This window comes from Astatotilapia calliptera, chromosome 23 (genome assembly GCF_900246225.1).
Source record: "Astatotilapia calliptera chromosome 23, fAstCal1.2, whole genome shotgun sequence".
NCBI classification, from domain to species: Eukaryota; Metazoa; Chordata; class Actinopteri; order Cichliformes; family Cichlidae; genus Astatotilapia; species Astatotilapia calliptera.
In genome coordinates this window covers 15,371,595-15,395,457 of record NC_039323.1, presented here as the reverse complement: position 1 = coordinate 15,395,457, position 23,863 = coordinate 15,371,595, and the positions used below count along the sequence as shown (strand labels likewise).

General features: G+C 38.6%; 1 protein-coding gene across 4 annotated transcripts in view; it reads left to right on the top strand.

Moving 5' to 3' along the window:
- The window catches only part of naaladl2 (N-acetylated alpha-linked acidic dipeptidase like 2), a 568,261-nt gene that overhangs the window by 519,360 nt on the left and 25,038 nt on the right, over positions 1-23,863 (top strand). For all 4 annotated transcript variants that reach the window (XM_026159034.1, XM_026159033.1, XM_026159032.1 and 1 more), the window contains one exon: positions 12,285-12,378. In XM_026159034.1, the coding sequence (XP_026014819.1) occupies positions 12,285-12,378 (94 nt within the window). The remainder of the gene's footprint in view (positions 1-12,284; positions 12,379-23,863) is intronic.

Genomic DNA, 23,863 nt, shown 5'->3' with positions numbered 1-23,863 from the left:
ACAATAAATCATGTCTCCCATTTCAGTCCCGCTTCTGTCAGAAATTATGAGGAAAATTCCTGCAGAATGACAACTAAAAGGATTCAGCGCTATAATTACACCGAGCACTCATCTCTCCCTCTGTGTCATCTTTGTGAAAGCTTGACATATGCCACTTCATCAGATGTACGGCATGCTGGCAAAACAGCTTGAATTTGCTGATGAAGCAAAGCTCTTCTGTCCATCAGTTTGGTTGAGACTGAAATATCTTAACAACTAGTGAATGGAAACTAGTTTTTGGTAACTAATTGAGATTTTCACCAGAGTTTTATTAATAATAATAATGGATTGGATTTATATAGCGCTTTTCAAGGCACCCAAAGCGCTTTACAATACCACTATTCATTCACACACTGGTGGAGGCAAGCTACGGTTGTAGCCACAGCTGTCCTGGGGCAGACTGACAGAAGTGAGGCTGCCATATCGCGCCATCGGCCCCTCTGGCCAACACCAGTAGGCGGTAGGGTAAAGTGTCTTGCCCAAGGACACAACGACCAGGACAGAGAGGCCGGGAATCGAACCAGCAACCTTCCGGTTACAGATATGCTTCCTAACCCCCTGAGCCATGGTCGCCCCATTTATTTATTTATTTAAGGAGCCTAGAAAGAAAGCAACTGGACTTCTTTAAGTTTTGCGAAAACCTGTTAGGCTTTTTTTCCAAGCTATGACCTGGATGACCAACAAAATCAGTGTTAAAATGACGTTAATGCCATAACCGCATTAACGCGGCAAATCTCCATTAGCAAGTTAGCGCGGCTCGCCCCGTGCGTGGGGCTTTACTGCACTAACGCATTAACAAGCTAACCGCACTAACAAGCTAACTGCGCTAATGCATTGACGCCGTGCAGCCCCACATCAAGCCCCAAGTTTTGACCATAAGACGCTTGTTGTCATCATCACGCTACATGCTCCGCTCCCTGTTGAATTGTTGAAATCACTTCAGTGTAACAAACTGTAGTGATCAAAAGGCTGCATCTTACCCGGCCTGCTTTTGCTATCAATGTTAGAGACAGTTCTGATTCTCCAGTAATTTCAGTAATGTTCAATTTGTACTGTTAAACACACATAACATCAGTGTACAGTGTCACATAAAAGTCGGCTGCCAGTTCCACAGCCAGCCAATGTTATCAAGGATTAAGCCCCATGACACATTGGTAACTGAGGGTTGGTCACCGGTGGACAGCTAAGGATCTGTTGGCATAGTAATCCCTCTGAAAGTTTGTATTTACCACCTCGTTACATTTCTTTCACACTTTTCTCTCATCTTTATCGGCCTTAAAAGCTTGACTTAGGCTGCTTCACATCTCTAATGGGTGTTGTGGAGCAGGGAAATTATTTTACTGCTATTGGTAAATAATCATCATTATTACTATTGCATTAATAATATAATCTGCAGCATTGATATTGCATTCAGATGTTTAAACAATGTGTGTCTTTCAGAAAGACTAAGTTGCAGTTGACAGGAAGTTGCAGGCTTTGCAGAACTGAAACCGAAAGTTATTCTGAGGAGCAGGTTAGATGAGGCTATTTGAATTATTAGGTTAGTCAAATTGTCTGTTATACTTTTATATTCTTTTATTAAGCTTTTAGTAAATAAATACTAATACTAATACTAGTAGAGGTTCTTGATTAAAACATTTATTCAACATAGTACAGTAGTTTCAGTTAGGTTATTACACATAAGGATGAGCCTCTGGTCTGGTAAAAGGTCAGAAGTGCAACGGGTGAGATGAGAGAGCATGTAAGGTCAACATATACACACACACACACATTAGTTAGACTCATTTATAGGTGGAAGTTTAATCATGTTTTGCTTGGGATTGCAAAAGAGCAGTTTGTCGCAGAACTGCTGCTGAGGTGTCAAGATGACAAGCGAGCATCCGGCAGTGACAGGATGTACCTGCCATGAAGATAGAAGACAATGTTCTTTTAAACTGTGTTAAAAGTCATTGTGGTTTTGATTTGACGTAAGTATATATTCTGTCTGTGACGTATGAAGGGGCATCATTAATTCAAACCCTGATGCTATAAAAATCTGTGTATGCTTTGATTAAGTTGAAGATCAATCCCTGTCTGCGTACAGACTGGTCTTCCCACGCGTGTATTCATTAAAATCAATTGTTTGACCAAGATCTTCTGGACCAATGGTTGTTTGTACTCTCCTTCCTCAATATGTAACCTGTAAACATTTGGGGGCTTCGTCCGGTGGTTGAGGAGGGAAAGAATTGGAGGTGTAGACGGTGAAATTCGGTGGTCCGTTGTGGTCAGACAGGCAGGCGTAACCCGGCAACCAAACTGAGGGGACAGGCGCCTTTATAAAAGAGGTAGGCACAGGCCTGTTGATTTTATCCTGATTTTTGCCTGTGGTCTCCAGATACCACACTGGTAGTCTCCTCCTGTTTGGACACCCCTTAAGTCTATCCTCACTGATCTTGTTAAAATTTGAGTCCAACCTTGTTCCTAAGAACATGCTGACATAATGATTTTTCAGTTTGGAGTTGTGGTGGTTACATGTGCTGAACACATTCTCCCAACCTGGATTATTTTTTTCCTTTGTGGCAGAAAATGTCTTCCTAACTAGAGAATAGAATATTATGCGTCCTCAGGCAAGCTCAGTGAGTACCAGCAGGAGAGGAGACATTTACCTATGTGGAATTATTTTAGAGTGGCACTTTATCACTTTAGAAGCTACGCATGTATACAATAATGTTTGTTTATCCACTTGAGCACAGTTTGAATAGAGAAACTGAGCATCACTCCTTCTACTGTACTTTAACATGCTGCATCTATCATGTGCTGCTGTTACATAACTTAACTATATAGTTTATGGTTTATTCATGGGGCCTATTTTAGCCCAGAGAACTGGGCGTCCTGAATCAGAGGAGAATCTCTCCATCTCTCCACATGCCCCGGGGGGAAAACAGGCAGGCAGGCGAGTAAGATTGTAGACTTGGCCAGAATTACCACTTCACTGAATGAGAAAGAGAAAATGATATTCGTCACCTGCTCTGCCTCTTCCCTCTGCCCATCTGACCATCATCGTTTTATTTTCCCACCAGCCTCATCTGTGTATGTGTGCCTGTGGGGACGTGCGCGTGTATAACCGCGTCAGAGGCAACGCTGCAACTCTGGATGTCTGCATGCATGTATTTATGTAGCCCGACAAATGATGCTACCAATCTGGACAGGACAGGAGTTGGCTGAGAGGATGTGTCGGCTGTGCATCATTGAGGATTCACCAGCTTCTCCTGTGTATATGTGAGAGAGGGGGGGAAAGAAATGTACGTAGCATGTCACAGCAGAGCCCTCTGCTGTTTGAAGCATCAGCCTCAACTCATCACGTCCTCTGTTCTGGTTTCAAACGTTTGCTGTACAAGAATCTGCATATAAACGTCTCTTTCACTGCAATTTTCAATCTGTGTCTTATTTTCAAAAACCTATATTAACTGGATCTTTCTGAAGGTTACATTTGTAAATATAGGGTGAAAGTGACAGTGTTTCATGTTGCACTCTTTATCTACAGCAGAATTCTGAAATGTTCTAATGATGTTAATCATGCTTTTCAATGTAGCCTCACAGCAAGGAGGTTGCTAGCTTTGAATCGTGCCAGCTGGTGGCCTTCTGTGTGGAGTTTGCATGTTCTTCCCATGCTCGTGTGGGTTCTCTCCAGGTGCTTCAGCTTTGCCTCATTCGTGGGTTATGTCCACTGTAGAACTGGTTATTCTAAATTGGCCGTAGGTGTGAATGTTAGCTTGGATGATTGTCTGTCTCTCTGTGTTGACTCTGCAGTAGACTGGTGACCTGTACACGTGCCAAATCATAAATGTGGATCCATCCACTGTGGCGACCCGGTGAGAATAAGCAGCTGAAAGATGCTTGGCTGTAAGCACAAATGTGGGCAAACAGCTTGTTCACTGGCTCAAATACCCACTCCTCGTTGCTACTGAATAAAGTAGTATAGACACAGACAGAGACTTGGACTGACCTGGTGCTCATCGGGCTGCACTAGTGTCAATCCAAAATGGGAAAAAAAATCACCAAAAAAAACACCAGTTTGGCAAAAATGAAGACAATGATCATACCTGTGGTTGAAGAGAATGCTAGGCAGCATGCATAGAAAAATGTAAAAAATAATATCTATATCCTAAAATGGAAAAATCAATTAACCAAAAAATACAAACACACTAATATTTAAAAACATGGGATTTGTGTGCATCACTACACAGCTTGTGAATTATTTGTTATTTTGCTGCGTGATGTACACGTGTAATAATTAGTGAGTATCTCCCTTGTTATCCCTTACATAGACTACATGCTTGAATTCTTCTTTTTTTGTAGCTGTTCATATGAGATCACAACAGAAAAGACAGAAGTCCTTATTCAACAAAAAGATCACGCAGAATTGAGAAGAAAGAATTATAAAAACACAGTAATTGTGAGTTTATCTAAAAAGAACAGGAAGTTGCACTTGTGGCATGTAATATATTTATACGCAGAGATCATTTTGGCAAAGGTCAATTGTGTGGCTGATATTTTTCATAATGTCAGCATATTAAAAATGTATGTAACAACATGTTCCAGCCAAACAAATGTTAAAGTGACATTTCAGATCGGTATCCTGTGTTTATCTGTTTGTTTGTGTAGTATAGCTCATATTGACTCACATGGACGGATCCATAGAAGGGTCAGGATTTCAGATTTATCTCTGGTATTTTATGGATTTATGTTTTATCGCTACATTATCCAAGAAAGCAAAGCTGATATGGCGAAACAAGTAGGTGGTTGTTCCTTGGAATCAAACGAATGCGTGGTGCAAGATGCAGGAAATGTGTTTCAAATGTTTTCTTTTTTTCCCCTATTTTTCACCAGACCCCACTGTTAATGAATCTTTTCAAGTTACGCATCCATTATTGAAAATAGCCAGACACATGTGGAACGTGTGTACCCCATTAGTGCCCCGCTGAGCTAATAAAGGCCCCAGTTTTTTGTTTTTTTGCTTTTAACTAAAAATCCATTTTTATAATATCTGAAGATATTGTGAAAATGTATCTCACTCCAATTAGTATTCTTAGTCAACTTGTTCTCATCTCAGGATATCAACGTTGATATTTTGTCAGAAGCTGCAGGCGTCACTGAGATAAACACTTCAAACATGTGATAAACACTGTCCTTTGGTGTGGGTGCTTTTATTCACCAACTAAGGCAATTTTGGACATGAGAAGAGCTGATGTTAGGCTTTAAAAACAACTTTATGAAATGGTTGTGGTTCGAGTTAAAGTATATTTCAGCATTGTCATGACCACTGTTGAGTTAAACACGTTCCAACAAATGACTATATAAACTTTTCTAAATTCAATAATCACATAAAATTACTAATCAAACATCTATATTGCAGTTATTGCGAGTTATTGGGAATAAATGATCAAACATGTCCTTTTCCTGCACAGAGTGAGTGGATATAATTACCTGAGGCACTCTACCCACTGAATTAATTTGATAATTACTGAGAAGTGAGTACCTGCCTACACCTGCTTAGAAACCATGCTCTGTCTTGCACGTGTACTACTAATGCTACTTTTTGGTGCTGTTGTACTTTTTTTTTTTTTTTTTCACCTGAGGTTTACTTGAGGGCTCCCTCAGATCTCGAAGGTCACTTTGGGTCATGTGTCCAGTTAACTGTCAGGAAGAACTGGCTTTGGTCAGTTAAAAAGCTTTTCTTTCTTCTATCTTGGGTAAATAGAGATTGTGACGGCAAGCGAGGCGTGTTTCATCCGCCAAACGCTACTTAGGAGGCTGCGGTTGATTTCATTAAAATCTCAAAGGTCAGGTCAGGAAAGGAAATGAAGGGAAGATGATAGAAAAAGAGGTGAAAAAAAGGGAACGTGAGAAGAGATGCTCAGACTAGTTTGTTCAATCTTCCACTCCAGTCGATCTGTCAGCTTTCTTTAGCTTGTCTTTTGCTTTCTGTTATGTTACAGCCTCTTTTCTGCCCGTCTTCCTCCATCATTATCTCTTGCCATCTTTCTCTCCCCTTTCCCTTTTTCTCTCTCGCCTAAGCCTTAGAAAGAGACCATCCAGAAATAAGGCCATAAATAAGAAATCAACGGCCTTTTCTGTCCCACCACATTACAGGCTTTTGATGTATGCTTTCTGCAGTAGTATTACTCACCAGCTTCAAATCAATGCTCTAATCTTTCCCTCTGCCAGATTGATTTCAGTGGCAGTGACAACAGCGCAGAGAGGTGCAGTACACTGTAAGCCATTTTCAAAATACTAGCAAATGAGTTAGATGCCAGAGATCACATAGGCAAAAATGCATTATGTAGAGAAGGGAGACAAATAAATGGGAAAGCCCTTAACCACTACAATGAGAATGCCTCTGTTCCTGTTACTTTTACTGGCATGCTTTGGGTCCACTTGTCTTTTTAGAGGAAGGGATCACTATAAAACAACTGAAATTCATTTTGAGTGACCACCTTCTCCTAAGATGAAACATTTTTATCCTTATGATAGTGATCACCTCCAGGATGGCATTCCTGGCACACACATTCATAAGGCAGCGAGGGGTCGTTACTTGTTTGAAGATTATGTAAAGCTAATGCAGTGGCTTCTAGATATAAACTAGTCTAAACATGTATGGAAGATTTTGGACCAGCGTTTAGACTGTGTTCTCCACCTTCATTGTTGTGATGGCAACTGTGTAATCACTGTTTGTTAATGTGTGGATAATAAATCCACGTCCTTGAAGCTGGTGGGGAAAATCAGCAGACTACTTCAGCAGCGTAATCAGTTGACTCCAAAAGAGGAAATATCTCTAAGAAGAGTTGTTCCTTTCCTTCAGTGGAGATCCAGAGACTTACAGAGTCAATGTCAGGCAAGCTTTTCTGGTAATTGCCCAACATCTAATCAAGACACTTAGTGGCGTTTTTATTTAATTTGTCGTATTTTCTGTATGTGTATTTCCAGTTTAGTTTATCAGAACCACAGTTTAAAATGGTTTAAATCCGAGTTGTTTAAAAACAAATACAAAGATATTAAGTTATGCATTTTTAGCTGCCTGCTAAGTGTTGAGTGAAGGACACTTTGCAAGCTTATTACGTCAGCAGCGTGATGTCGACTTTTGTTGCTCAAAACTAAGTGAAAGTTAATGTATATTTGTGTGACCTGAGACTGAGAAGCAAGACTTGCAACATTTATTTACTTATTTTAATACATTGATCATGATCTGTTCAACTGTTTGCATGAAGTAAAAATTTGGTTATCACATAATTTTCTTACATTGAACGAGAATAAGACCGAAATCATAGTCTTTGGTAGTCACACTCCGCTAGACCAGTTAGCTGACGCCCTAGGCCCTCTCGCTAGCCATCTTTCGTCCACTGTAAGAAACCTCGGAGTGTTCCTGGATGGCTCTTTTAAACTCGAGAAACAGGTGTCCACTGTGGTAAAAAACAGCTTTTACCAGTTGCGTCAGATTTCCAAAGCAAAGCCGTTCCTTCCTTTAAAAGATCTTGAAAAGCTTATCCACGCATTTATTACATCCAGATTGGACTACTGTAACTCCCTCTACTCGGGCCTCCAACACTCCTCTCTTTGCCGGCTCCAGTTAATTCAAAATGCAGCTGCGCATCTTTTAACAGGTACGAGAATTCATGAACACATAACTCCAATTTTAGCCAAATTACATTGGCTCCCTGTTAAATATCATATAGATTTTAAAATTCTTTTGTTCACTTTTAATATTTTGAATAATTTAGCGCCCAGTTATCTTTCTGATTTACTCCATTCATACAATCCCAACAGGGCACTTAGATCATCCAACCATAGGCTCCTAGCACAACCTAGGACTCGAATGAAGTCGAGAGGCGACCGGGCCTTTGCATCCGTGGCACCCAGACTCTGGAATAACCTCCCCGTTCATATTCGCACTGCCGAGTCTATCCAGTCTTTTAAATTACGTCTTAAAACTTATTTTTTTACTTTGGCTTTTGATTCTGTCTAGTTGGCTGTTTTAGCTTGTTGCGTTGTTACCTATTGTTTGTTGTCCTCTTCTATTGTTTGTTTTAACTGTCTCATGTTTTTATTGACTGTGAAGCACTATGGTCAACACTGTTGTTTTTAATATGTGCTATATAAATAAATTTTGATTTGATTTGATTTGATGAATAACCTGAAGATTTAACTGTGTTTTTGCTCACTTTACAGGAGAAAAGACTTACCTCCACTATGTAATCTTGTGTCTGTATTCAATTGAAATCAGTGGTTTTTATTTTTTACAGTGATACCTTTCAGCCATTCTTTTTTACAGGAAGACTCAAAAAATAGACTTAACTGTAAAGTGGAAATCATCCGTTTTAAATAAAGTGAAAAACATATTAGCTTACATTATAAGCATGAGAGATGCTCATGTGAGCTTGTGGTCCACTACCACCCTTACATGATTTGGGTTTTTCCAACAATTCCATTAAGATGGCAAACATTCAGATGAAAGTCAAATACTGATGTTAACAAGTTACACAAGGGATGTGTGAATGCGAGAGCTGTAGTTTCTGGCAGTCTGCCCTTCCTCCTCAATCCAGTCTTAGCCAAGCTGACCTCCAACACATTCAACCTGTGAGGGCCCGGAGAGGGCGTGTTCACACTTGCATGAGTGATGTGTGCCTCTGAGCGGATGAACCTGGTAGTGAGGTTATCATCCAAGCGTCTGCTCAACTGGAGTCAGACTTGAGGCTCACTGGCCAGAAATGAAACAGGTCAACTGGAACACACAGACACACACAAACAGGGAGAGAGAGACGTATTGCATACTGACCTTTACTTATCTATTCTTTTTCTACATTTTACAAGCGGCAACTTTATTTTCAAAGCACATTTCAGACAATAATATATAATAATATATATTTATCACACACACACACAGATATATGTATACATACATGCCGCCTTTGTGCTGCGAGTTCTTCATACTCCTGAAGCATCTCCGGTCATAAGCTCTCTCTTAGTCAAAAATATACTTTTAGACTGGTTTGATAAACTCCCGACACTAAAAGGGTGCATACATTCGTGTTCTGTTGGCATTACTAAGTACCAGCCGCTACCAGTTTGGGCCATCTGTTGATTTCAGAAGGAGCCGTCATTGTATTCTGCTCAAAAATTGGAAACAAGAAAACTTTGCAGCTTTTACTCACAAATAACTGGGGAAAAAAAACAAATGAATCATTTTCAGTTTCTTTCTGTTAAAACTTTTTAGATCTTCACTGGTGCTTAATGCCTCCAAGAATTAGTCATATGCAGTCTTGTGCACACAAATGCTTTTGATTTTTCTGCTCTTACATGACATCAACTAAACTTGCAAAGCAAATATAGTTTCCATTGGCAGTGCAGGTGGTTACTGAGTTTTTGCCACTTCAGTTTTTCCCGTACTAGAGATGCTCAGCTGGCTTTGCAAGATTACCCACTTGAAGTCTTTGACATGTTTCTGATCATTTCTGAACTTTTTCTTTTTTTTGCTCTTGTTGCATTATTAACTTGCTAAACGAGGCTTTATTCCGTGAAGTGGTTGAAATGAATGCTAAGTTAGGTGGTGCAGGTCAAAGTTTCACCTGCATGAATGCACGCAACACTTCTCCAAGGATCACAGAGCCTTATAAAGGTGCCATTAAAAGATGATAATCAATGATACTGAGTTCATCTGTTTTGGCTGAGAGACATAAAATAATCTACAGTAAGATTCTGGTGCTAATTTGAAATTCTTTAATAATATGGTAATCAAACATCTACGATGTGATTCCACCTGGAACGGTAGCACTCCGTGCCGTCCACTCACTTAGTTTTTTTGTTACATCTCTCCAGTAAACACAGAAAAATTAAAGCAGGTTTGAAAAAGGTTGGTGCCTTTTTTAGTTTTCCACCAAAAAGAAAGGTGAAAAAAAGAGGAACAGACCGCGTTCTCTATCTGGCATCTTAATGTGCGAATGAACATGGCTCAGATTAAATCTTTCTTGTGATGTCTTTGGCTGATAAAAGTGATTCTAGTTACGACGTGTCACTGTGAAATACAAAATAGGATGTACTTGGGTTTACTTTCTGTGGGAAGAATATAGTCTAGGTGGAGAGTAAGAGTCGATATATCCATAATCACAGCTGTGATGTTATACCAAGTAATTGGTTAGCTCACTGTGATGTTATACACCCAATAAAAAACAAGTGGAAGCCATGCCAAGTCCTCTACCTGTGAAGAGAGTGGCTGAATCAGTGGCAGTGATCTGTTTGCATCAAGATGACAGACACTTCAGTGTGAGAGCAGAGCCAGACAGACACTCTCTGTAATTTGGATGATGCTTCTCAGTATGGGGTGCCAGAACAAGCGGGAATCTCCATAAATGCTTGCTCACATTGCAGCCAGAGGTGTCCCAATTATTTATTTTCCCTCACAAGACAGCTGTTATCTAATCAGTATGAAAAGCACAATGTTGCATAGAGTGTCAGATTTTTAATTTACAATCTGGACCACCAGGTTATTGGGTGCAGAATCAGATCTGTGGCTGGCAATAGCTTAAAGGACAAGACATGATCTGACTCATTGAAATTTTACATCCTCCTCAGCACCAATTACATTCTACACACATAACCGAAAGGTGTTAAAAATCTGATGTTAAAATGTTGGCGTGAAAGTGAAGGTGATTCATTTCTTTCATTTAAGCTTCATTGTTTTTGATTTTGTGTTGTTGCTGAATGTGGATTATACTCTTAAAGGCACTGAAAGAGCAAAAACATGTTGCAATTTTCCAGCTGGATAGGACTATGATGTATACCAAATCCTAGAAGAAGAAAGCAACCAACCTGAAAAGAGGTTACCTTTTTTGAATGTTATCAGTAACATACATTCCACCAGAAGGTGACTTACTGCTAAGTTGCTGTGAACACATTCAGTGGTGGCTGTTGAAAAGTGTTTCTAGGTTTAAGTGCCAACAGAAGCAGACAGTAAGAGTTAGAAGAGATAGTCAACTGGATCAATGGAAGTTGACATTGAACTGTAACAGTTCAAAGTTTGCAATACATGCAATACATTATTTGGGCTCTATTGTATGGAAGGCTGTTTCCGCCACTAAAAAAAAAAAAAAAAGTATCCATAACATGAAATTTGAACTTATTAACTCAAAATTTCAAGAAAAGTACCTTGAAATTTTGACTTACTTTTCTCAAAATTTCGAGTTAGCTCTGCCAATCAGTAATCTACATGCATGACGTCATTTCCTTGTTACCCGGAAGCTGAAGCCCTCAGCTACAAATGCTACAGCTAAGCTACCAGTATTACAGCCATGAATGCACAAATTGCACAAATTGCTGAGTATTTTCAGCGTGGCTTCACAAATGATGAAATCTTTGTGTTATTAGCTGAATCACATGGCATTACTATCAGCCAACGTACTCTCGAAAGCGCCAATTTGTTGTGATCCAGTTTTAAATGCACATTCATCTGCACCATATCCTTCTGGGTAACAAGAAAATGATATCATTCACGTAGATTACTGACTAGCAGAGCTAACTCGAAATTTCGAGAAAGAGAACTCGAAATTTCGAGTTATGGATACTTTTTTTTTTAGTGGCAGAAATGGGCTTCCATACTATTTAGCTGAGTTTGCTAGCTTACAATAACATTTGGAAACCAAATTTTTCACATAGGTTTTCACATAACCATTAGATGGCTACATTATCTGTGCCACTCTGTGTTCATCAGTGATTATAAGTAGATAATAATGGCCCCTGAAGCTGCTCAAACGTAGAGGAGCTTCCTATTAGCAATATGCATGGGACTGATACAAAGTGACAAGTCATTAAGTGAGCTTTTTTTTTAAGTGATGACAGTCACAAGGACTTCAGCCAAACAACCACCCATTACAAATCTGTAATCTCTCATTTAAAATTCATTTGACAAGAGAACTTTGACAGGAAAACATAAAGTAAAGAAAAACCCAATCAACTGGCAATCATAATCTGACAGAAGAATTACTTAGTAAAAGGTGTAGCACACATGTAAGCCTTATGACTGGCACAGTAGAAAGCCTAACTGGCCCACTACTGTTTTAGTTCTTTTTTTGGTTTTTTTGTTTGTTTTGTTTTGGGGTTTTTTTAATTGAGAAAATTATCCACCTATGCTGGTGTCATGTCTGAATGCGGGAATGGCAAGAAAAAAGAAAGTGGAGCTAACTTACTAAACCATTTGTTTGGCTGTGTTTCCACAGATGACTGCAGAAGCAATTCTCCGACTGGTCAATGATCCCGTGCTGCCATTTTACCCTCTAGACATCGCCCTGGATGTTCAAAACAAGCTCAAAGGTAACACTGATGATCATGTGTTTTCAACTGCGGTGATGATAAAATACAGTCTAGTGGTATGTGCATGGAGAGAATGATGAGGCTAGGTGTACTATATACTGACTGACTTCCACTAAAAAGCACACAAACAAAGGTAGCAAAAAAGTGTGGCGCATTTTGAAGATGAAGAGTTTCGTATTTCTTTCAGTTGTTATGGAGAACAAAACAGTCAAAGAAGAAAAGTGGGCATAAGCAAGATAATATCATAATATGACTTTATATTTGTCTGCTGGATGAGTAAAAAGATTTGCTTCTTCATATCCACATATAGTAGTGTGCAAAGGAAAAAGGAAAAATAACAATAAAAAGTTTTTAGTTGTGGTTTTTATTTTAAAAAGAGACTAATTATTTGGCATAAGATGATCATTCAGATTGAAAACAAGTAGCAGTTATGCCTGAGTATCTACCGCTTTAGACAGACATAACAATGAGTTAGGAATAATAAGAATCTGAGTTCAATAACTGTATTTCTTTGTTCTGAATCCAAGGTAGCTAATATTTAAGCAAAGGGCTCTGTAGTCTGCTTTTCAGCTCTTTATGTCAAAATTGTGCAGTTGCTGTCTGTGTGTTTAGCTAACAAGCCAAAGACCAGTTCATACAATGTGTTGAGACCCACAGGCCTGCAGCGGTGCAGCTGTAAAAGATAGCCTACTTAAAGCATTTTGTTTTATGTATCTGTGGGAGTGTTCATGTTGGTTGTTGGGGAGTGTAAATTAGGAAATGATGCATAAGGTGGCTGGTCTGTGGAAATGAGTTATGCATCTGCACAGAAGTCCATGACAACAGCTACTACACACACACACACACACACACACACACCGCAGAGCTTTCTGTAGTTTCACACAGTGCAGGCTAAAATATCACCATTCAAACTGCAAAACTGCAGAACCCCTTTGTCAGGATGCTCATTGAAATAATGCATTAAGTAACTTTTGTCCAAATTTTGACCAGGACAGACTAAGAGTCAGATTCACTAAGTGGCAGACTTACCTGAGACCACAATCTCAAAAATGCACTGATGAGAGTGGACAGTTCTGTGGGTGATCTACTAACAATGCATTAAATTCTAACACAGCCAGCCAGTAAAGAGTAGCAAAAATTCGCTATCAGACTCAAAGAATGAGCGAATAATGTACCTACCAAAATAATACCGCGTAAGCACAGGTTTTAGTGTTTCTCCGCTGAGGAGAGTCCATGTGTTTTTGGTATAAGGGTAAAATTTGCAGGGGACTTTATAGGTAGGCATTATAGGTTTCTCTGGATAAATGTGATAAACCTGAAATAAGTGTGTAAAATTTGAGCTGCATGATGTGCAGACAAACTTGAAACATTATTTAGAATGAGTTACCCTTACTCTGCCGTGGATGTAAATCCATGCATTGCTTTTGTTTTCCTCTATGAGGCAGCATGTATTTATGAAAGTCGATATTATATATCGATTTAACACATCATGAATTTCTGCAAGTTGACAGACATTTCAGTGTTATATATATCCAAGGTTTAAAAAAAGCTGCATGTGCATTTAAAACATTGGACTCAGTAAAGAGTTACATGACAGATCCAAAGCTTTGGCAACGCTCTCAGAGCACCGAGCCATCCACCCACACCAGTTACATGCTTTTCCTGACAACATCCTCCCCTGGCATTTCAAATAAATCCACAGTCCTAGCAGCAACTATCACAGTCACTTCAGGCGCAAAAAAAGACATGCTTTTTACTGCACTGACTTCAATGCAATTTGCAACAAATTGCCTGCAGCACACCTTAGTAAATCAGATTTGTAGGTTTCATTTAAATATGCTCTTCCCAAAAGTTTTGAGCTATCAAAGGGAAACTCCTAGAAAGACACAATAAGGATACAAAAACTCTGTCCACACCTTTCTATAGCTTTTTAAATACATAATACAAATTTGGTCCCATATTGCAACCATTGAAGAAGATATTAACAGTGATGTGGCTGCCAGAGAACTGTATGTGTTAATATATTTCAGTGACCAATTACTTAATTACTGTGACTCTCAAAAAGATTTTCATATTTTTTAAAAGGAAAAACAATCTACAAAGTTAACTTAAACCCCATTTGGAAAAAAGGATATCATAAGGATGCACAACAATTTCAACATGCAACAAAAGAGTTGCAGAATGTTTCTCCATGCAGGCACATACACATGGACATGCAGAATAATGAAGAACTGTTTCAGCTGATTAAACCAAAGTCTTTCTCTCATGATTACACAACATACTGACTTTGATTATTTTAATTTGTAAATCCAGTAAAGTGTCAAATGTAATCCCTCTCAGACTTTTACATCAGCCCTGAGAAAACTAAGTCTTCTTGAGTTGTCCTTTTGTTGTAACTCCCATAGCTTTTTCTGCACCCTCTCATTCTTCTGCTCTTACTGTTCTTGGTTCTCCTCTTTCAGCACAGTATATATCCTTGTATCGAAAAGGTGGTCTTGAATCTGTATCAGTGTGTGTGTGTGTGTGTGTGTGTGTGTGTGTGTGTGTGTGTGTGTGTGTGTGTGTGTGTGTGTGTGTGTGTGTGTGTGTGTAGAAACTGAAAAGAAATTGGAAATCTGTAATGGATGTAAACACCAGATTCATAACAGTCCAGTATGGCTGTAATGCCTTGGCTAATGGACTGTAGTAAACCACTGAGGTGTTTCATACAGATTCCACGTTCACTTTGAGAGATCATTTGCAGTAAAGCAGGTTTTTTTTTTTCTTGAAATCTCTGGTCATTTTTTACTTTAATTTATTAAACTTCATTTCCTGTGGATCGTCAGGTTAATATCTGTTCTGTGCATGCAGCCGATCCTCTGTTATTCCAAAAAATCAATTTCATTCACTAAGCAATCTAATTATAAGATATAATTAACATTAGGAATGGATATTTTGGATTATACTGAATAAATGTTGTGTGGAATCTGGCTAGAGCGAGCAGGTATCTTGTACTGTAGGTCAAGTTAATAATCTATCAATTCGAAGCTAAATTAATTGACTAAATTAAATGGCCCTGTTGTATGACTTGCATAAACACACTTGCATTTATAAAACCTAAAAAATGTGTGCCGTTAGCTAGAAAACATAGCAGTTTTGTCAAGGGATGAATTGAAACCCATGAAAATGTACATTGTCAAATACTCAGCGGTTAGCATGCTGCACAGCTCCGGCCTTCTGAGCCAAAATCAGCTTATTCAGTCACAGTCTCCAAACATGCAAAGACTGTCCTTGAATATTAAGATGACTATTCAAAGAGGATGGACAACAAAGGCTTTAATACATTTACCCTGCACGCGGCCTTCACACAGCCTCAAAGTCAAAAATAAAAAAATAAAAAAATAATGCAATGTTAGTTTTGTTATGCATGAGGAAAAACAAGCACGCTGTCGAACCGAGTGAGTTCTATGAATACATTTTGATTGGTGCACACTGTACCGAGCTGATTCTTCAGACTCGTGATAAAATAAATCTATAAGCCAAGGTGTATCAATCATTCACACACTATGATCAGAGATTGAAAGAGATGGAGATGGAGAGATGCTCTTCATGACACGTACTGTAGCTCTAACTTCAAGTCTCATTCATTGTACCACTAAGGCAATCACTCAGTGGCTCGGGTTCAGTGGCTCTGTCTAAGTATGTAAGCATTGTCCCATTAATGCCTAGATTGAGTGGTTATGCTTCCTCATCTGAGACTAATGGACAGATTATAACCTGAGAGAGAGAGATGACTGATTATTATACCTGCCTGTAGCCCCTATGTCTATTTCTTCATCACCCATATGTCTGTTCCACTGATTCTCTTCTCTGTCATTTCAATTCAAAAGCACTTTATGAGCATGAAAGCTACACCGTCTTGGCAACTTTGCACATAAGTGGTGTGCTGAAGAACCGTACTACAAATGAGTGTCATTTCTTTGTAGCTAAAAGGTGAACCATCCAACAAAGAAACAAACAGCAGCAGGAAATTACACCATCAATTAGTAGCACAGAACAAGAAAAGTTGAAAGAAATGTGCTGTGGTTTCGCTGGTCCAGACTGTTGAGTTTTATATAATTCACACGTGAAGCTTCCGATATTTAATTCGGCTACTCTCGCTACTCAATTCCTACTTAATCTTTTTTTGTCAAAAAAGGTAATATCACCCACTGCAGCCATCCTTCTAAACCTACTGTAGGACTTTATAACAGTCTAAGTTCTGTCCATATTCTAAAAAACACACAAATCTTTGGCATTTTTCCATCATTAGAACAACCTGTTTGGATAAGTAGATCATGTTTCTTATTTATTTATTTATTTGCTCTTCAGTCATCAGTCTAATATTTCGTTAATTATATGTGTTGTTGGAAAGATGGAGCAACCGTTACTATGGTTACTAAAGGTATATTTAGGAGTTTTTATTTTCTGCTGTGGGTTTAGCTAGCTATATTCTGAATGCTGCCTCTGACCATTAGATCATGTGTTAAATTAGAAAAAGAGCAAAAACACAAATCTGTTCACTAAGACACTGTTAGTCTGAAGTTGCATCATTATTTAAATGCTTAAGAAACTTAAGTAATAGAGCGTGTATTATCCAAATAAGTTTGTATAAAATCAGTCATATACAAGTAAAAAACTTTACCCGAATAATTCACTGTGTATGTTAACATGTTTGTTAAGTTTATGAGCATTGGGGCTAATTTTTCAAAAAGTTCACTTGTTATATTTTTAGTGGCCTGAGGTCCCATTACAGTGAACTGATTAATCATAATGATTATAATAATCCTATTTTGTTCAAAGGTTAACATTTGAAATATGATATTAGGGACGTGGCCTTTGATTGCTATGAGGCTGCTGTCAGTGGCGGTTAAGGAGCTGTCTGCTAGACCAGCGGTCCCCAACCTTTTTTGCGCCACGGGCCGGTTTATGCCCGACATAATTTTCACGGACCGGACTTTAAGGTGTCGTGGATAAATACAACAAAATAAAACTAGTACCGGTACAGAAAAAAAATTTGATTTATTCATAACACACGTGACAAGACCCAGGAAAAACGATTTAACGATAAAAACGATAACAAAATAACGCTGAAAACCAATAAAAACCCTGAAAACCATACATTTCACTCCTGAGCCTCAACTCTAGCGGCCCGGTACCAAACAACTCACGGACCGGTACCGGTCCGAGGCCCGGGGGTTGGGGACCACTGTGCTAGACTACCAAAAAAACAAGAACATAAACAAAAACAATCTATATATTTATATTAAATATCTTAATTTTAAACATTTTGTATTAAATGCAGTTATTTACACTTTTTTCTATTTATTATGTTTTATGTTATGTGTTATATGTTATTTTTGCTTGGATGCTATGAGTGAGAAAGAGGTAAATTAAATAAATTAAAGATTATTTAAAAAAGATTAAATAAATCAACTGAATTGTGTACGGTGCTAAGGATGAATGGAAACAGAGTAGTGCTGCTACTCATTTTTGGAACAAGCTTTATTTTATTTTTTATCTCTTTTTTTAATACACAATTGGACACCCTGTTCTTAGACTGTCATCCAGTGTCATCTTTCCTTATGCCTACATGTAATTTTACTATTCTCATCAGCTGTGTCTAATCAGAAAGAGACTGGCTGTGACAGATTTGGGGCTTTTTATTGTGGTTATTAAATTGATATTAAATTTAATTCCAGGTGGCATTATAAATGTCCTAAAGTTATAAATTTGACTTTGGTGAACGTGCTGATTTTCTCAATGCTTTTTTTTTTTTTTTTACAAGCCTCTCCTGCTTAGTCAGAAAACAGGTGGGAGAGGGCTCTTATCTCTGCTGTTTAAAAATACAGAGAAGCACCAGATGGAGAGAAAGAAGAGGAGGAGGAATAGGACAGTGAAATAAATACTTTTTGATGTGTGCGTGTGTTAACAGATAGTGAATGATGATAAATAATTCCTGGTGCGGGGCTGCTGTTGTGTGTGGGTTGGTTAATGGCAGTGGTTGTAGATAAAGCTGGCACGTAAATAGTATAATTTGAACACCTTATAATTTTAACCAAGATAAAAAAAATAAGAGGATTAGGAACAACTCACTTGAGCCCCTGATTCTGATAGTAGCTCATAAAAATAACCATTTTAAAGTTAGTTTAAACTCCATTTAACCCCCCCCCCTCCTCCCGAGATCGCATTTATTTTGACTTTTTCTTATATTGACTTTTTGTATTTATTTTTATATTTGTTTGATGTTCTGTGTCTCATATGATGCTCTCTGTTCTTTTTTAATCACCCCCTTGGGGATAAATAAATTGTTTTTTGAAGTGAATTTGAATTAATATCTTGTATGTTAGGTTGTGCTCATATTGATTCTCATAGTCAGAAACGTATAATCGAATAGAAACACATAATCATAACCCAGCTGCGAAGTTCCGCTCCAAAGTCGTTCTGCTGTTTTGGTTTGTTTTGGTTTGTCAAATTCGACGCCTTTCCAAAGATGGCTCATTTGTTACCATATGGCCAACGTATCAATCTACTGCAAAGCAGCGTTTTATAGAGGAGGTTTACTGCTCATGTTAATTTGCTGGCAGCAAAGGAAATTTCAAGGAATTGAGAAGAACTGACATGAAACATGATCCAGGAGAGCCTTTCACATGTCAATAAAAGTGTTTTGAGTTCTAAAAATTCACATGAGCATGTGTGATGGTTTCCTAACAACAAACTATGATGATTCTTTGCTGCCACCGCTGTTGCTAAACTTGTTTCAACATTTGAAAACTGGTTATATTTTAAACAACAAATGTACAGTTAGATGAGGAAAAAGGCCAAACAGAAAACACTAAAATGTTAGCTCAATAAACAGCTAAGTCAGCGTGTGTGTACGTGTTACTGAAATAAAGAAGAGGAGACTGATAGACAAGCAGACTGAAGTCATGTTACTTGGTTCTGCTTTTTTGTTGCTGCTTCGTGGTTTTGTAGGTTTTCCCTGGTTGTAGCCATTGACTGACAGAAGCGAAGCAAAGTAGAAGTAAACAGGCTATTAACAAGACTAAGAGAGCAGGAGCCACAATAAAGTGCTGTTCTGAATTTCACATTCACTGGAAATGGGGGTGACAGAAAAAAGTGCAGTTGCTGAAAGCTTTTGTATATGAAAAGGGTTTTTTTTACACTTCTGCGAGAGAGTACTGTTAGTGATTATTATTTCGAGTGTGCTATCAGGACATTTGTTGTGTCTTTCTTTATGTATAGGCTAAATGGTTGGTAACTCGTGCTGTTGGTTGTTTTTGTTTGGGTTTTTTTGAGTTTTCTAAATGCTCACTGTGAGCACATTTAGGGGATGTGAAACGGCTGTGTGAGTGAGTTTCTGGGTGTTTTAGCAGCCCCCTGCAGCAAAGGACCAGTGATATTTAATGGATTCTTCACAGCCAGCATGGAGCACAGCAGTATTCATGACTGGCAGTTATGGAGGGTACTCAGATCAAACAACCAGAGCTAATTGAACCCCCCACCCAACACCTTTTGTTCAACTTTTTTTTAATCACTATGCTCCTTTTTTCTCCCTTTATACAAAACTGCCTTTGGTCTAGTCTGATCTGACATAAATCTCCATTAATTTACTGTTCAGATAGCGCCCAGTATCAAGGCTTCCTTTGGTCCTCAACAGCAGTGCTCAAAGATAGGTAGATCATTTCTAATTTCAGCACTGAGAATTACTAGTATACACTGAGGAAATCAAACTAAATGTGTGTGTCTATGAAGGAATTACACCTTATACCTGACTGACACTTAAAATCCATTGTACATTTTCAGGATTAATTAGGCATATCAGTGGCAAAGCCAAATAGCTTCCTTTCACTCTATAATTACATTTAAGTCTGGAGATAGAGTAAAGAGAGAAGGTAACCACTATTATGAAGCTCTGACTTCAGTATATATAATGGCACGTGTCCATGTAACCTTTTTTTTCCACAAAAAGCGTAGAAGATGGTGACCTTGTGTGCTCTCTGCTCTCAGATTTCAAACAAGACCAACATGGGCATCTTACTTATGTTGTGAAAAGATGTCTCTATAGACAGACTTTTCAGATGTATAAGTGGCCTTTGTTCACACAAGGAGACTGTCGATGGATATTCTGTATGGTACACTTTTCACATTTTTATACTCTTTATGATGGCTCCCTTCTATCCTTGAAAATCCCACTGGTGAGTATATTCCTATCTATCATCTCATCAGTCTACACAGTGCTAACCATCTAGTCTCTCTGGCAAGATAACAATATCCCCACATTCTTGATGACAGTGCAATCATATATGAATTTAGGGCTTAAAACTGTGAAATTAAGTATGTGAAGAATTACGTAAATGAGGCTTTATTCTGCTGCGTTTCTCCACTCTGAAACTTCCAACATTTCAACTACGAAGTAAAACCTTAACTATACAGAAGATTTTTAATGTTTTGGGGATATGATAGTCTGTAGTTCAGTTCAAGCCAATGGTGGTCTAAATAAGTGGGGGGCTACTTGCTTAGCACACACTGAGTTAGTTACCATGGTAGACTTCCACATCTGCAAGTGCCCAAGGACTTTGCTCAGGTCTAAGCAATATCACATTTTATCATCAGTAGGGGGACATGAGGCTCAGTGCAAACGTTGCAAATGTGTCATATTTCTAATCAAATATGTAACCAAAGCCATGTAACCAATATTCATGTGTCCAGTCCAAACTCCAGAAAAATAATAATAATAAAAATCATTCTTCATCTGCGCTGTCAACAATCATCATGGCATATCAAACCATGATGATGGGGTCCTTGAGGGTCCTGTGCAGTATCTTAGCTGTTCATAGGACTGCGCTCTTCTGGTCAGAGATCTCAGATGTTGTTCCTGGGATCTGCTGGAGTAACTGCACCTAATGCTCCTATTCTTGTACCCCCTTCTGCTGGGGTTACTTGCTTAGTAGCATTCCAACAGCCCCCTATTTTCGTCTCTTGCCCACCGATGCCCTCTTCTCATCAGGGTGCCCTGGTTCCTCAATACCTGACGTGGACCTTGTCAATGCGGGCAACGCCCGAGCACCCTTACTGCATACAGACATCCCAGGTGGGAATGGAACTTGTGACTCCTGTTCCAAAGGCATGTATATTTCTTCATGTATGTCTTTGACTTTGCTCAGTTATGGAAATTTAGTTATCATTTCCCAGATTCCTCTGCTTTAGAGCAAAAACACAAACTCCAAATGACATTGCTAAACACTTTGTCTTGCAGCTTTGATTGTACAAGGTTTGAGCTGCTAATTAATTCCGATTCGTAGCCAAAAATTAAAAATCCACTTGTAATGGATTCTTTGTTGCACTTGCACAAGAGGTTGATCCACTATATGATTAACAGAGAGGAGGAAAGTTTCTTTCAGAATTTGTCGTGGACTGACCTTGGCTTTAATGGACATTCAATTTGAACACATTCTAAAAAAGTACTTTAATGAACATTTAGCTGTGAAACACTCAGGGCTCTGCTTGTAATCAGTGAAAGAACGTTAAATGGACAGAGAGTTACATTCTGACTGTCCAATCAGTGATCACCAAGGACACCACAGCCACTAATATTAACAAAACATCAAAGTTTTCTTTCACTAAAAAAATTTCTATTCTCAAGCCAGTTACAGAACATATTTACTGCTCTGTGTGCTTTCAGTTCCACGCACTTGCCCGTCACCATAAGGACACTCTTATTCTCCACTTTATCAGGATGGCTTCACAGTCAGAAGGCCTTGAGAAGAATAATGTCTGTTCAGCCTTGCATAAATGAATTCGGCCAACATTTTTCTGCAAAGACAAAAATGGTTTATAAAACTATGTTGATGCCTCAAGTCTTCAATTTTTTAACCTCATTTCACCTCATCATTAACCACTATGTTGTTAAGTCTAACGTCACTAGCCGTGTCTGGGCCTAAACTCCGCTGCAGGTCCATATATCAAACGATCACTATGGCATTACTGAGAGTTGAAAAACTGTCTAAAGTCTTTCATCTTTAATAAAATGATCAGCGTTCTGCTCTACCAGGTGTAACAATTGAGTTTAACATCCAGGCATCCATGAAAATGGAATTTATGACATTTAACGGAGTTAGAAGTTAGCAGGAAGTTAGCTCGCTAGCTTCTATCTAAATACAATATAGCATGTCCTGACTGCGGGGTTTTGGAAACAAATTAAAACGTACAGCTCTGTTATCACTTCCAACATAAATGAAGACAGAAAACTAAACAGCAGTGACGTTTGTAGGGTTACTGAAGTTTGGCTAGCTGGTATATAATGATGTGCTACGTGACCGCTAGTGACACAGCTATGTTAGCATAATATAAACAAGCTAACTTTTTTTCCACTCAATAAAAGTTAACGTGAGTGTAATCGCATGGCAGGATGCTGTAAAAGGACCAAACTTCAGCCAGGAGAACAACTGAGATAATCCATCCACAATACGAGGTTAGTCATTCATATACTGCTGCATGGGCTGGGCTGTAGTTACATCCTAAGGTTTTAAAAACTGAGCTTAAATAAATGATTAGTGGTAATAAAAGCCAAGGGAGGTCAACAGTGATCACTGACTGTTTTAGGAGCTTTTTGAGATTAAATAGAAGAAAATACATAACATTAAACATGTTAACAACACAAAAGCCATATTAAACGCAGACTACTTTAGGCCCGGAAGTAGGTCACGTCATCACTTAACGACCGGATTAGGAGTATGTGTTGTTCATGCAGAAAATAGCAGGCATGAGGTATGCTTTGCTGGATGCTATCATAATGTCCTCTGGTGAAATCAGGTGGACACTAACCACTTTCATCTGCACAGCATGTTATTTAGACACATACAGAGCTAATAAAATCATATATTCAGTATCTAAATTCTAATAATAACCAAAAGAAGCACATTTTCTCATTGTCACAGTCGGTGTTAAGTGCAGGTGGTAGAGAGGCGTAGGGTGAGTTGGAGAAGGTAGCGAATGTGTTGGTGGTGTCTCCGTTTGTGTGCCTGGTGGCACTGGCAACACAGTCATAGCCACATGATTTTGAATGGAAAAAAGAAAAGAAATTTTAAAAGATTGAGATGAAGTACTCAAAGAGTTGGGGGATTTAGTTAAAAGGAAGAAATGATTCTTCAATTCTGTGCAGAATTTGATTGCAACATTTGATGCAATCTGATAGTTATTTTATGACTTATCATGCTTATATTGAAAACAAATCAGATTTCTTTTAGTTTTATTTTCTGGAAAAGTGAAACAGACGTCAAATCTGTTGCAACCTGACACGACCCTCTGAGTTTTAGGCGTCCTGTAGTCCTCCACAGTCATGTGACATGAACATCACCTATGTGCTCTGAGGCTTTGTGAATACGACGATGAGCTATCTTTGTGTGCTCAGTAGTTAGTTATTAATTGAATAATGAGTGAAAGTTTGAAAAGAAGAGCTTGAAAA